The sequence below is a fragment of the Echinops telfairi genome, unplaced genomic scaffold (assembly GCF_000313985.2).
Source record: "Echinops telfairi isolate 266 unplaced genomic scaffold, ASM31398v2 ScPeMD7_9;HRSCAF=40, whole genome shotgun sequence".
Classification (NCBI taxonomy): Eukaryota; Metazoa; Chordata; class Mammalia; order Afrosoricida; family Tenrecidae; genus Echinops; species Echinops telfairi.
In genome coordinates this window covers 30,621,791-30,635,513 of record NW_022103906.1, presented here as the reverse complement: position 1 = coordinate 30,635,513, position 13,723 = coordinate 30,621,791, and the positions used below count along the sequence as shown (strand labels likewise).

At 45.6% G+C, this 13,723-nt stretch overlaps 1 protein-coding gene across 5 annotated transcripts in view; it reads left to right on the top strand.

Moving 5' to 3' along the window:
• Positions 1 to 13,087, top strand: part of GINS4 (GINS complex subunit 4) — a 19,502-nt gene extending 6,415 nt beyond the window's left edge. For all 5 annotated transcript variants that reach the window (XM_004707555.4, XM_045286780.1, XM_045286778.1 and 2 more), the window contains 6 exons: positions 3,563 to 3,649; positions 4,189 to 4,302; positions 8,520 to 8,617; positions 8,778 to 8,866; positions 11,702 to 11,792; positions 11,886 to 13,087. In XM_004707555.4, the coding sequence (XP_004707612.1) occupies positions 3,563 to 3,649; positions 4,189 to 4,302; positions 8,520 to 8,617; positions 8,778 to 8,866; positions 11,702 to 11,792; positions 11,886 to 11,982 (576 nt within the window). In that variant the 3' untranslated portion in view covers positions 11,983 to 13,087. The remainder of the gene's footprint in view (positions 1 to 3,562; positions 3,650 to 4,188; positions 4,303 to 8,519; positions 8,618 to 8,777; positions 8,867 to 11,701; positions 11,793 to 11,885) is intronic.
• The last annotated feature ends 636 nt before the right edge of the window (positions 13,088 to 13,723 follow it).

Genomic DNA, 13,723 nt, shown 5'->3' with positions numbered 1-13,723 from the left:
TTGTTTTCTCCTCCAGATTGTTTATCCAGCCTCTCTTATGTAGATAGACCTGTGGAGATAATAATGTGCACAAAAACAAAACAGCAAAACAAAGCAGCAAAAGAAAAAACAACAAAAAACCAATGACCAGGAAAAGTAAAGCCTATAAATAGTTCAAGGTCTGTTTGTTGACCTTTAGGAGTGTCTTCTGGTTGAGTCCGATGGGATGCCACACCCTGTTCCCAAAGTCTATTTTTGGTACTCCCTAGGGACTTCCTTGCTCTGCTCCTCTTGCTGTTCTGTTGCATGCCCTTAGTGTTTTGCCTCGGTGCGGCGGGGTCAGTTCAGGTGCAGTTCCCACACTGTGTCTCCAGTGTTGTCCCCTGCAGTAAAAAAATTATAGCAACATCCAGTGGGAAAAGCCAGCAGGAAAAATGAGTAAAAGAACCCGTACAACAGCAGGATAACTCAGGAGCAGATGTAGAACAGCCACAAAAGCAGATTTCCAATAAAACTTTATATACATTTCAAAAAAACTGTTGTTTTAGGCAAATGTGGTTTGGGGCAAGTCTTCCCACTTGGGCTAGTGGGGCCCACTAGCGAGTTGCAGCTTTTGCACACAGACACCTTCCACCATCGCCACCTTCCAGGCTGGCTGCCTCTTCCAGATGTGAGCAGGGGCTTCTTAGAAGACCGTCCAAGAGCATAAGAGGTCAGACAGTGCAGCTTGGCAGTGACTCAGCCCGAGTTACATTTGGTGCATGATCTTCGGTTGCAATACCCCTGAGTGCAGTCAGAGAGCTGCCCCACACACCTGGACAGCTTCTGCAGCCAGGTGCAGGTTCTGAGGCTGGGTGGCCCAGCCTCCAGCCTAAGTTGTAACATGTTGAGGACACTGAGTGGAGCCCCTGAGGAACACAGCTCTCTGCATGTAAATAGAATGCTCTCACGTTTACAAGTTTCTACAGTGTAAGCAAAGTTTCCCCTTTTAATGAAAAGCAGGTGGGTTCACATTCTGATGAGGAATGAAATGTAGCCATTCCTTCATTTCCTTTTCTCTCCAGTGGCTGTCAAGTGGCTTCTGACTCAGGGCAGCCCATGTGTCTCAGAGTGAGCTGTAGTTTCCAGCAGCTGATTTGTCTGTCTGTCTGTCAGCAGGCCTCTCGTCTCTGAGTAGACCAAGCCACCAGCCTCACCGCCACCCTTAGCATTTGGGGTACCTGGGGACTCCACCCCGATTATTAAAATACCGTGGATTTCAAGTCGTTTCCCACAGAACATTAGGAATGGGTTTAGTTTGAAAGTCTTATACTCCTTTTAGTCTTTCCTAGGGTCTTATGACTGTCATTCTCTGAATGCTAGAAGACAGATGTGATGGACCCTCAATCTCACTTGTACCACACGGTACCATATACGCTGTTCTTTTGCCCTGTCGTGAAAAAGCTGGGAAGCTCTCTTCACAGTCACACATGGAAACTATGAAGCAAAGCAGTAAATTCAGACTAATGATTCCCTCCAGGAGGGCGTGGTGCCACAGCCTTTCCCGGAGTTGTGCCCACCCCAGCGCTGGCGTCCCTGTTCGGTGGTGGATGTACACTTAGCCCGTCAGGAGCTAATAACGCCAGTTAAAAGAAAACCTACTCTGCAAGTCCCCCAGGACAGCTTACCCTGTTCTCCGTCGCCACGCTGCTGGTGCTGTGTGTCTCTCGCTTCATTTTACTCAGCTGCAGAAATGCTACCAAAGCAAACACTTGGGTTTTTTTTTAATATAATAGTAGCAGGTGCCAGTATTTAATAATAGGTCTTGATGATGATAATTGGAGAAGCAGAGACTCAGGGAAATCAAAAGACATAATCTGAGCTTGAGAACAGGATGCAACTCTCAGCTATGCTAAAGCCACGTTTTCTGTAATTGACAGATAAACAGGGTTTTCCTTACTCACCTGGGGATATTGCAGTCCTCTCTACAGCTGTGGTAGTTTCTGAGCTCTACCAAGCAGTTGGACCGAGTCATAAATTAGGAATTTAACCCCTTATTCCAAACTCCATTGTGATCCTTTAAAGTCTTAGGTCTTTAGGGTATCATTTACTCCGTTTTCTCATCAATACAATAAAGGTAATATGTCCATCTTCTCTGGGATGCTATGATGCTGAGTGAAAAAACACTTGTGAAAGGTACAGCGCTTCAGGAATGAGAGAGAGGTGAGTGAAGTGTTAACTTCCTCTCTGGAGGAAAACGTTGCAGTGCCCCCTGGTGGTCAGGAAGAGTGGGCGTGCTACTGGGGAAGAAAGGCATTTGACCCCTGGCGAGAAGCAGAGTGTGTTGTGCAAGGGCCATTGGTGTCCGAATTGGTTTTTTAAAAAGTGGCTGCAGAGCAGAGGTGCCTCTGACCTTTGCCTCGTAGGAATCAACTTTGGGCAGCGGTGGCTGCTGGTGGTGGCTGTTCTGCCCCTCCGCAGTTAGAGGTCAGACACGACCGCCACACCTTTTTTTTTTTTTCCAAATCATTTCATTGGGGGCTTGTACAACTCTTATCACAATCCATACATACATCCATTGTACGTTTCTTGCCATCATCCTCAAAACATTTTCTCGTTACGTGAGCCTTTGGTATGAGCTCCTCATTTTCCCCATCCCTCCCCACCCCGCCTCCCTTACAGACCCTTGATAATTTATAAATTATTATTTTCTCATGTTTTACACTGTCCGACATCTCCCCTCATCCACTTTTCTGTTGGGATTGGGTTATATATAGATCATTGTGATCAATTCCTCCTTTCTCCCCCACCTTCCCCTTACCTTTCTGGTATTGCTACTCTCATTATTGGCCCTGAGGAGTTTATCTGCCTTGGTTTCCCTGTGTTTCCAGCCCTTATCTGTACCAGTGTGTATTCTCTGGTCTAAGCAGATTTGTAAGGTAGAATTGGGATCATGATAGTGGAGGGGAGGAAGCATTAGAGAACTGTACTGCTTCCGCCACACCTTTTAGTAGGTGGTATTGCGCTCAGCAGTAGCCATTCTCACTGCCAGTGAGTCCATTCTCACTCACAGTGACCCCATAGGACAGAGTAGAACTGTCCCTGTGGCTTCCCGAGATGAACTCTTTACGGCTGTGGGAAGCTTCAAACTGCTGATGTTTGGGTTAGCAGACCAATTCCACTGGGTCCCAGACAGAATGCTTCTTTAATGCTGCTTGGATATAAGGGGAAAGGCTCTCTTCAGCCAGCTTTCCTTCGAAGCAACTCCAGTCTCTCCAAGTGGTAAGCAGTCTCCTGTGCTGACCTGGTGATTTTTTCTGGAGTCCTAATGGTTTCGTGGTTACGCATTGGGCTACTAACCACGGGTCAGCAGTTTGAAACCATCAGCTGCTCTGCCAGAGAAAGGCAGGCTTTCTACTCACGTAAAGAGTTACAGTCTTGGACACCCAGGGACAGCCCTACCCTCAAAGAGTCATTATGAATCTCGGCCGACTCATTGGCAGTTAGCTTGGTTTGGTTTGGTGTGGTTTGGTTTGGTGTGCTAACCCAGAGTTCCTCTGCACCGCTGTGAGTGATGCCTTTTCTTTTTCTGCCTGCTTTGTAGGCCTGGATGAATGAAAAGTTTGCCCCTGAGCTGCTGGAAAGCAAGTCTGAAATTGTGGAATGTGTTATAGAACAGCTGGATCACATGGTAAGAGCCGCTTGTCTCAGGGTTACGAAGGAATGGAAAGCTAAAAACAGTTGGGTCGGCAAAGTGAGAGGTTGTGGTCGTTGGGGTTTGTGATCCTTGGCATAGATCTGGACTTCAGGAATTAACAGCTCAGAGTAGCATTCAAATTTTTGAAATTGTACGTTTTCTCAATTGGAGTTATAATTGCCTTTCAGTCCCCTTTGACGTTGCTTCTCTGTGCTTTGTCATTGACTTTACAAGGAAGGTGGAGTTCTGGGCCCTTCTGACCACAGCCAAACTCTTCAAACCCAGATCGTTATTTTCTAGAGACAAATGAGTGTTGCTTGGAGTCTGCATATTGAGACGGTGGTCATATATTATTTGTGTGTAATTAAAAGACAAAAGGGAATGAGAGTTCTTCCGTGAGTTTTAGGTTTCCATTCTCCTTTGAAATGTTTAGTCTTTGAGTCCTGACTGTTGCCAGGGGTTGGCTGCACACAAAAAGGTCTTTAGTCTTTGAAGCATCATGCTATCTTACACTTGGGTTTCTCCTTAAATAGGAAGAGAACCTCAAGAAGGCCAGCAAAGGAGACCTGAAGGTCAGCATCCACCGAATGGAGACGGGGAGGATCCGCTATGTCCTCAGCAGCTACTTGCGGTGTCGGCTTGGGAAGGTTTGGCATAGAGATCAGTAGCTGTACATGTTAAAGCCATGTAGCCCCCCCCTCCCCCCCATGTAGACTGGGTTCTGAGAAGTAGAGCTGGGGCTTGGGAGACTCCAGAGCCTGAAGGGAGGACTGAGACTCACTCAGAGGGACTAAAGGAGGGCGAGCAGAGCTCATGCTGGAGACTCAGCTGCACAGCTCAGAGGGCATGCCAGCTGTTTTTAGTCCCCTACCTATGGGGGCTTTGGAGTCGGGATCAAGCCCAGAGCTCCTTTGGATGTGGAGGTCTCGAAGAACTTGGCAGCAGTAAACAGTTTCTGAAAAAGCCACAGCAACCAAATTAATTCAGAATCACAGGCATGATGAACTGCAGGTGTTCCTGACAGTGCTTACCCATGTTACAGGTTTGCAAAAGACAAAAGGGGGCGAGGAGAGGCAAAAGTACAAGCAGCCCTGGACTAGATGGCAGTGGTGGGTGATCTGCTGTGTGTGTGGTGTCCTCTGGCGTGACAGTGTAGCAGTGCTGAGGGACAGTTAGTTGTTGGCATTGATTGACTCGCTCACGTTCGGTTCACTGCCTTTGAGTCAATTTCAATTCATAGAGACCCTAGGTTTCCGGGACTGTAACTTTCATAGAATTCACATATACAATTCCGTAGTTCAATTCGTTTAGAAGAATTGTACAGTCAATACTATAATCAATTTTAGAACACTTTCTTCTTCTTTTTTTTTTTTTACTTTCTTCTTTCTTTGTAGTTGTTGTTAGCTTCCCGTTTCCCGCCAACCTCCCCTGCCATGTCCCTAGGTAATTATTAATCCAGTTAGTTACTCTCTATATAGATTTACTGGTCCTGGATTTCATATACTGAAAAACAAAATCAAGAAATAAACAAAATAAAACAGAAAAACCTAAATGAAAATAAAGCAGAAAATATTAAAAATTGGAACAACTTTAAAATGGGTCAAAAGGGAGATTAAATTATAAGGTATTACATTTTAACCTAGCTACATATGCCATAGTCAACTTTACAATGCTCACTGAGACTGTTACTCTTGATAGAAGTAGAAAACCTTGTCTTTCTCCCACTGAGCCTCTAGAGGTTTCAAACTTCTGGACTTAGAGTTAGCAGCCCAACGCATGACCATTATGCCACCAGGGCCCCTATTAGTTGACTAAGGAATACTAGCTAAAGGAAAACTAGTTTTCAAGATCAGGTTATATCTGTCAGACAAGGTCAAACAGACCATAATAATTTGATAGGAAAAATGAAATTGCAAAACAGTCCTATTTTCTGTGTTTTAACCCTAGAAAGTTCTTACCTTCTTACAGTTTCTTGTCATCTGGTTCCACTTGTCCTGTTAGGTAGTACCAAGCTAGTAGAGCGCTTCAGATAATCTGAAGACAGCTAGCGAGTCTCATGTCAGTCTTCTCTCGCCTAAACGTACCAGCCATTTGAGTCAAATTTATTTCTCCCGATCTCTTTTCTAGCAAGGTTTCAGTTTGTCAGTATGTGTGCTAGTCCAGGGAGACTAGAAAAGCTAATCCAGGGAGACTCATGTATAGGAGAGAGTTTTATATCCAAGAATAATTATGTATTAAGAACACATCCCAGCCCAGTCCAGATCAAGTCCATATGTCTGATACTAGTCCATAAATTCCTCTTTAGACTCACGTAGCACATGCAATGATGCTGAATGCAGGAAGAATACAGGCCAGTTGGGTAGAAGGTCTTGTGGATCCAGTGGCACTAGAAGCATGTCAATGCTGGCACGGGTCTCTACGTGTCTCCTCCAGCTCTCTGAGTGTCTCAACAGCAGGAAAGGGAAGGCAGAAAGGGAGTGTGTCCCACCTCCAGGGAGGAAGAAGTTCCCAGAATCCTTAGGGACAAGGTCATGCCCACACAGAGGCACCATTGGCCATGACCTGATTGACAGGCTAGACTCCACTCCTTTGCTCAAGTTGACAGGAGATTATGTAACTGCCACAGTGTGCTTCTTAAATTTTGCCACTCTGAACCAAACAACTATATCAGTTGTAGTTTGGCCCCTTTTGTGAAAAGCAAGATGATCATTTCTCAAATCTGATAGTCATATCACCCTATTAACCTAATAGCTTTTTTGACAGATAATTCTTAGTTCATCCTACACTCACCATTAGCTCTCACCCTGGTTGATGTTTCTCAGTTATTCTTACACCGTCCTGTCCCGATTCTGTATTTATGTGGCTTGGTATTTTTCCTCCCTAAGTACAGGGCTTCTAACTTACTGTCTCTGTATCCTAATTTTGTCACTCACATACAAGCTTTCCCTCACTCCCGTTTTGTTTGTTCAATTTTTCTTGTACATTTTTCAGATTTGTACATGTACTATTCAGTAATACTCATTACATTCAATTAACTATCTTGGCACTTCTTTTCAGCTTTTTAATAAATATGCCATCAAAACTCTTAACTGATTTCATTATGGGGCCTGGGCAGTGCTAGGGATCCCATCCGATTGCCTTACGTTGAACCAATATTCGTTAATTCTTACCGGCAAGGTTGTTTATTTCAATTTTGTTCGTGATAAAAGTAATGGTAAGCATCTAACCCCCTATTGTCAGGGGGACAAAGGATGCTGTGAGTGAAAGGGGCCAGTGTTCCGGACACACCCTCAGGTTAACAAAGTAGATTCCGGTCCCTGTGCCTTTGCCTTTCCCACAGTGTTGGGAGCATGCTGTGTGCAGCTTTGGAGGCTCACTTCTTCCCTTCGCAGTGTGCATTTCCACTTCCTCAAGTCTTCACAGTGTGAGGGTTTCTGTCTCTACTCTTAGTTTAACAGTTTTATTGGCATGTAAGTCACAATTCAGTGGCGTAAACATATTTAAAAGAGTTGTGCAATCACCACACTCACTTTTAGAGCCCTTTCTTTCTTGTATTCATTATTTTTAGCTTGGATCTGTCATCTTGATTCAGCTGTTTATGGGTCTCCCAATCAACATGTGCTGTGTCCCCATCCCAGTTTTACAATTTGCCCACAAGGGTGTCATAGAGACTTTTTTATCAAATGTTTTTAAACAGTTGAGGCCCATGGGAGTCTTCTGTACCCCACCCCTGGGGTTGGGGGGTGAGGGGGGGGGATTGTCAGTTATTTTGCATGTTAATTGCTTTCTCTGAGTTCACAAACCGCTTTTAAAGTACTGACTCTCATATATTGTTTCCATATCACTGTTAGGACATGGGCTTCTATTCGACCATTTCCCACCTTTCCATATTTGAATGTCAGGAAATTTGTCTTTCATTAATCATTCACACCCCTTCTGAGCTCAGTAATTCTTCTGAGGTAATGAAAATGCATATTTTTTTAGTACCTTCAGTAACATAATATTAATAGCAATTTCCATATAATAGGAAAAAGAACTATGGGATCTTAAACTTGAGATCAATGTTTGTTTAATTTAATGTAATCTAAGCTGGAAGACGTAAACTCCTTTGAAACAGATCAGTATTCCTTCATCTTGCCCTTAGACTCCTCCGTACCTTTGTCATTACCATACTTCTGAGAAAGAATTCAATGGGAGATGAAACATGGCACTGTGTATTTGCTGCAGGCCAGTCCCACCTGGTCTCGAACAGCATGCTTGTTCTTTCCATCTCCATTCGCAACAGAATACTTTCTGGTAACTTTGAGCATTTTATTTGTAACAATAGTTACTAACTTTGCTTTCAAAACTCACCTTTATCCTCACGGAATCTATTCTTTACACTGTTCCGTGTACATGTGCATTCCACCTGTTTCTTAGCGTCTGGGTATGTTGTGCCTCTTAGGGGAACGCCTTGTGGAAGTTTGGGGGAAATTCCATTATCTTGATCTAATCTATTTTTCTGTGGGCTCTTTGAATGCTCCTTGGAAAATCACTCAATGTTTGCAATGATATCCCTTTCTCCTTCTTTAAATATTGCTTAAACCACTGTCCAGTCAGGTTTGCTCTTCTTGAACCCTCCATCCCTGTTAATTTGCCTTCATTGTGAGTGCCTGTGAATTATTTGACACTTGCCTTCTTTTCTGTGAATCATTTGACCTCCTTGAGGTCCAGTGTGTAGGTCTTGTAGGGAAAAGCTCTTGACATTAAGACTTCCCAGTTTTTAAGTCAGTCTTTAAATTAATTTTCATGTCTTTCAGAAAAATGTCGACGCTTGAATTGTGCCAAATGTTTTAATGACGACGATGTCTACTTACCCTCACAGATCGAGAAGTTTTTCCCTCATGTCCTTGAGAAGGAGAAAACACGCTCTGATGGAGAGCCTTCCAGCCTGTCTCCAGAAGAGTTTGCCTTTGCAAAGGAGTGAGTAATTAGGGAGCGGGGCAGTGGCTTGTGAGAATGAACGTGGGGGCTGTGTCACGGAAGCTCTGCTAAGGGCTGAAGGAGGTTATCTCAGAGCCTTCTCCATCCATGGCTCCTATCACTTGTGTATGTGACAGCAACTCTCATGTGTGTGTTTCAGGTACATGGCTAATACGGAGACGTATCTTAAAAATGTAGCCTTAAAGCACATGCCTCCTAACTTGCAGAAGGTGGACCTCTTAAGGTCAGGTAAGCAAAGCATTCTCTTTTCAGAAATTCTGAGGAACTGTAGTTTGCCTTAACAGGTGTCTTCATTCCCATTCTACCCTTCATTCTCAAATATGGGAAAATAAGGATGGAGACAGGCAGAAAAGAGAAGAGACAGGGCTCTGGGTTAAAAATTGCAGTTAAAAATTCCTTAAAAGGAGGTACAAAGGTGAGGGGGCCGGGGAACTGAGGAGCTGATACCAAGGGCTCAAGTAGAAAGCAAATGTTTTGAGAATGATGATGGCAACAAATGTGCAGATGTGCTTGACACAATGGATGTGTATGTGTGGATTGTGATAAGAGTTGTACGAGCCCCCAATAAATGATTTAAATTTAAAAAAAAAAAAAAAGGAGGTACCAAGTCAGTATTTTACTTCTGTGTTCTTTGGTTTGGTTGAAATTCATTTGGCTGCCATTTTGAATATGGACTCATTCCTGTATCTAGTTATCCATTCATTCAACAAAATATCCCCTGAGCAGCTCTGATTTGCCAGGCTCTTCTGTGCCCTGAAGATAGAGAGCTAGCCGTGACCTGGGCTCTGCTGCCAAGTGTCAGAGGCATCTGACTGGGATGGGGGAAATGAATAGGAGACTGGGGAAAGCGCAGCAGTTCCTTGTGACCTGTAGTAAAGACAGGTGGCATGTGTGTGTGTGTGTGTGTCTCTCTCTTTCTCTCTCTCTCTCCTTTCTGGGACGGGGGAAATGAATAGGAGACTGGGGAAAGCGCAGCAGTTCCTTGTGACCTGTAGTAAAGACAGGTAGCGTGTGTGTGTGTGTGTGTGTGTGTGTGTGTGTGTGTGTCCAGTCCTTAACGAAAAGAGGATTCGTATACTGAGGTTAGGGGACAGGAAGGGAAAGAAGTATGGCCAAAGGCTCTCCTCAAGCCCTTCTCCCATAATCCCCTTAAAATTCTGTGCAATGTGGAAAGGAGTTAGTAACTTTTAACTTGACCTCAACCAACTGGGGGTGCCTGACATATCGGTAAAAGTCTGTATTCCTCAGTCTTTCCCAATTTGCCATATCTGAGCAGGACCTTATCAAATTGTCAGGCCAAATCAAACAATTCACCGGGAGACTGGACTCCGTCTCGTTTACAGGCTAAGCGTAGACTGCCGGTTCCATTAGCTCAAACACTAAGATCCGTGAGAATTGCTCTTTCCCTCGGGCTGTGCTGGGAGTCGTAATCCCCCTTGGGCTGTGTGAGATACCTCGAACAGGGACAAAAGGAGACATGACTCACTTGGAGCAATCTAAAACTCATCCCAGATAGATGGGACTCTAAGCTGGTCATTTTACTGTGTCTACCTGAAGAGAACACAAGGCCAAGTCCATGTCTGGTTCCCTTTCTCATCAACGACTTTTGTTTGCACTTTCAAAGAATAGAATGAGCCAGAGCCTGTCTCATCTAATTGATTAAACCAACAGAGGAACCACTGAAGGGAATGAATCTCAATTCCCGGGTCTGGATTGAGGCACTGTCTCCAACCTTCTGTTTGGTGCAGGTGAATTCTCAAGCATGTCATTTGTCCTGGGCACTTTCCTAGGATTCCAGCCAGGCTCGTGGACATGGATCAGCTGATCCTAGTGAAAGCAGAGTCTTGCTTAGCCTGGGTTCTTTGAGTCCTCATGTGGGCTCAGCAGCATGGGGGTTCCCAGGAAGGCATGCCAAAACCCAAACTGGAATTCATGGAACCAGATGTAGCCAACTGGCAATACTGGAGTCTTTGTAGACCCAAAGCCCAAGAGCAGTTCAGGGACTCTCCTCTAGGTCCTCTCCCGTAGAGGGGGGAGGAGGGAGTCAAGGGCACTTTGAATCCTGAGCTGAGCTCTCCAACTGAGAACTATCCAGTGTGTTTGGTGGACTCCGAAATTGATGGAGTCCTCTAGTTATAAATGGAGCTCCAAGAGATGAGCGGTCATAGAGCAGCCCAGCACGGGACACCTAAAAACTTGAAGTGTTGGCTGGTGGTAGAAGGGAAAGGATGGCCGAGACATCTTAACCTGTCATCCACCAATGAGACTCCACTTAAAGTTGCAACCTATCTTCTTTAGTCTAGCTCTAACACTTAATTCTGTCACCATATGAGCCCATCTAACTCTTTCTGCTCTTTTTTGAAAAACACTGTATTATACACTATTATCCCCCCACACACACACAAGCAGAACAAAACAACAACAAAAACCTCCCAGCTTTGTGCGCATGTCTGTCTCGGCCTCTGCTCTTCACTCCCAGGCTGATTTTCCCTCTGTAAGCCTTCCCTGCCTCAGCCCACAGTGCCTCCCTTCTCCTCACAGGTGGAGCAGATGAGCCACTCACACATGAGGCTTGTTATCACACATGTACCTTGTAGTGTTGTGGTCGTATCCTCCACAACATACAGCAGGACTCGAAGCCAGGGGTCCTCAAATTACAGCCTGCCGAGGGTATTTATCCGGCCCGCCGGGTGTTTTCCCCCCGTTTGTTTTTTAACTTCAAAATAAGATATGTGCAGTGTGCATAGGAATTTGTTCTTTTTTTTTTTTTTTTTTAAGTATAGTCCGGCCCTCCAATGGGTCTGAGGGACAGTGAACTGACCCAGTTTAAAAAGTTTGAGGGCCCCTGCCTAAGCTCTAAGGACTCATTATTACCTGTTGCAAATGACTGCTGTGTGAAACCTTGGGTGGGAACTGTGCTGTTTCTCTGAGAGCCAGGTAGGTCTCCCCTCAGCATCGTGCCCAAACGACCTTGGATTGGAGGTCCCTGAGGGCAAGGTACCATGACTCCTAGCACCTTTGTCTCAACCGGCCTTTCCTGATTATATTCTTATTTTTTGGCAGTTCCCAAACCTGATCTAGATTCCTATGTGTTCCTGCGGGTGAACGAACGACAAGAAAACCTCCTGGTAGAACCAGAAACAGATGAACAGAGGTAACCACGTGTGTGTTGCCGGCGGTAGGGAACAGACCTGCTGGTGGAGAACCAGCTGAGCTCGGCAGCTATATTTTTTTCCTTCTTTTTCAGGGACTATGTGATTGACCTGGAGGAGGGCTCACAGCACTTGATCCGATACAAAACCATTGCACCTCTGGTTGCTTCAGGAGCGGTCCAACTGATTTAGAGCCAGAAACAAATCCACAGTAACGAAGACATGGCACCTGAGGAGAAGCTATTCAGAACACCTTCCCATCAGTCCGTCTGGGCCTTAGCGCCCAGGCCGTAGTTGTGCAGGGGCCAGCCCTTCTTGGCAGTGCTGTGGCTCACTGGGAGATTGTAAAGGAACTCGAGGAGGGTTCCTAATATTGCCCCGTGTTCCCCTCACTTCCTCCCTTTCTGCCCGTGATCAGCAGATGGGGCCATTGCTCCATCTATTCTGAACAGTAGACAAATAAATGGAGACTTGTTTGTGGGATGGTTGAGGTGTCTAGGGAAAGTGAGGGAAAGCAGTTCAGAAGAAGGAATTAGTGCCTATGATTCGGGGACTATTTCGGCCGACCTGACAATGCGGGGAGAATTCCTTTCAGCTTCCTCATAGGAAGATTGTAAAAAGCTTACAGAAAACAGCTGTGGCCTCCTGCCTTCTAGCACCAGCTTGTGTTAATTAACCTTTTGGAACACCCCCGATTGGACTTAAAAACCAGTTTCTGTCACACTTACCTGGGAGTCACAGCTAAACCCACACCATTGTGAAGCGCCAGGCTGTGACAGAAGGTGCCTCTGGATAGCTCTTTGCTTGTTGGCTAATGATTTTCTCCCCACTGCTACCCTGCAGGCTTCCTTGAAGCTCAGGCAGTTTGGCCAAGCCAGCCTCTGGTCAGTCTGTCTACCCTGGGCCACATGAACTGCCCTACATTGTGGCTGCCGTACGTGGCAGCTTTTCTTCAGGCTCCTCATTTTCCCCCAGGAAATCAATGAAATTGCCCTGAAGTGAACACAGCCAGCCCCGGATCTGAAGGAGGGTATCTGGGCAAGTAATCGGTCATCTTTTCCGTGCAGTGTGATAAAACTGCGAACTGCGGGCCAGTCTTTTCTCTCCTGCCTGGGCAGCAAGATTTCCTGTTGCATGAGAAAGGCTTTCAGAGTATTCGTTGCAGTCCTGCTGTATCTCCAGGCAAAATCCAAGGTTCTTGGCTAGTAAAAGTATTTGCTATTTCCCGTACTACCTTGATTTTTTCCGGAGTGTTTTGACCCTTGGCAACCATTCATTAAACAAATCTGCATGAGTATATAGGGTGCCAGTGAACAGTCAGCCCACCCTGACCTCCAGCTACACAAAGGAGAATCTGACTCCTCCCAGCCCACAGCTGATTGCCCCAGGGAGGGGTCAGGCAGACCTCCACCCTCCAGCCTTCCCTCCCACAGCAGGGTACCTCTCACCTCACTTCAACCATCCATTGTAATGGCCACACAGAACTTGCAGGTGATACTCAAGGTTATGGGGACTTATTAGGGAAGCTAACAAGTTACAAATGGTAAGGATACAGTTCTTTGGTCGGAAGCTTTCCCTTCTCAACCACATTGGCAGGCGTGTCTGAGGACCCTCAGCTTCTCAGTCACTTGCTCTGTGCTTGGTGTTGGTATCCAAGAAGCCTACCTGCCCTGCTGCGTTGTCTGGTGGTTTTCATGCTCTGTCCTCTGCTACTTCCCATAGGCATCTTGCCAGTTCTCAGTTGCTGGCTGTTCTTTCTAAATGAGCATGGGATTCTCTCCCTGCTTCTGAAATGCCGCTCTCATACCCAGAGGAATGTCAAAACTGACCAATTCCCTCCATCGAGTCCTCTGCACCTCATTTTCAGGAGTCCAACAATCATTTGGTGGGAGTCCCAAAGGCTCTGTGGAGAAGAGCCATACCAACTGCAGCC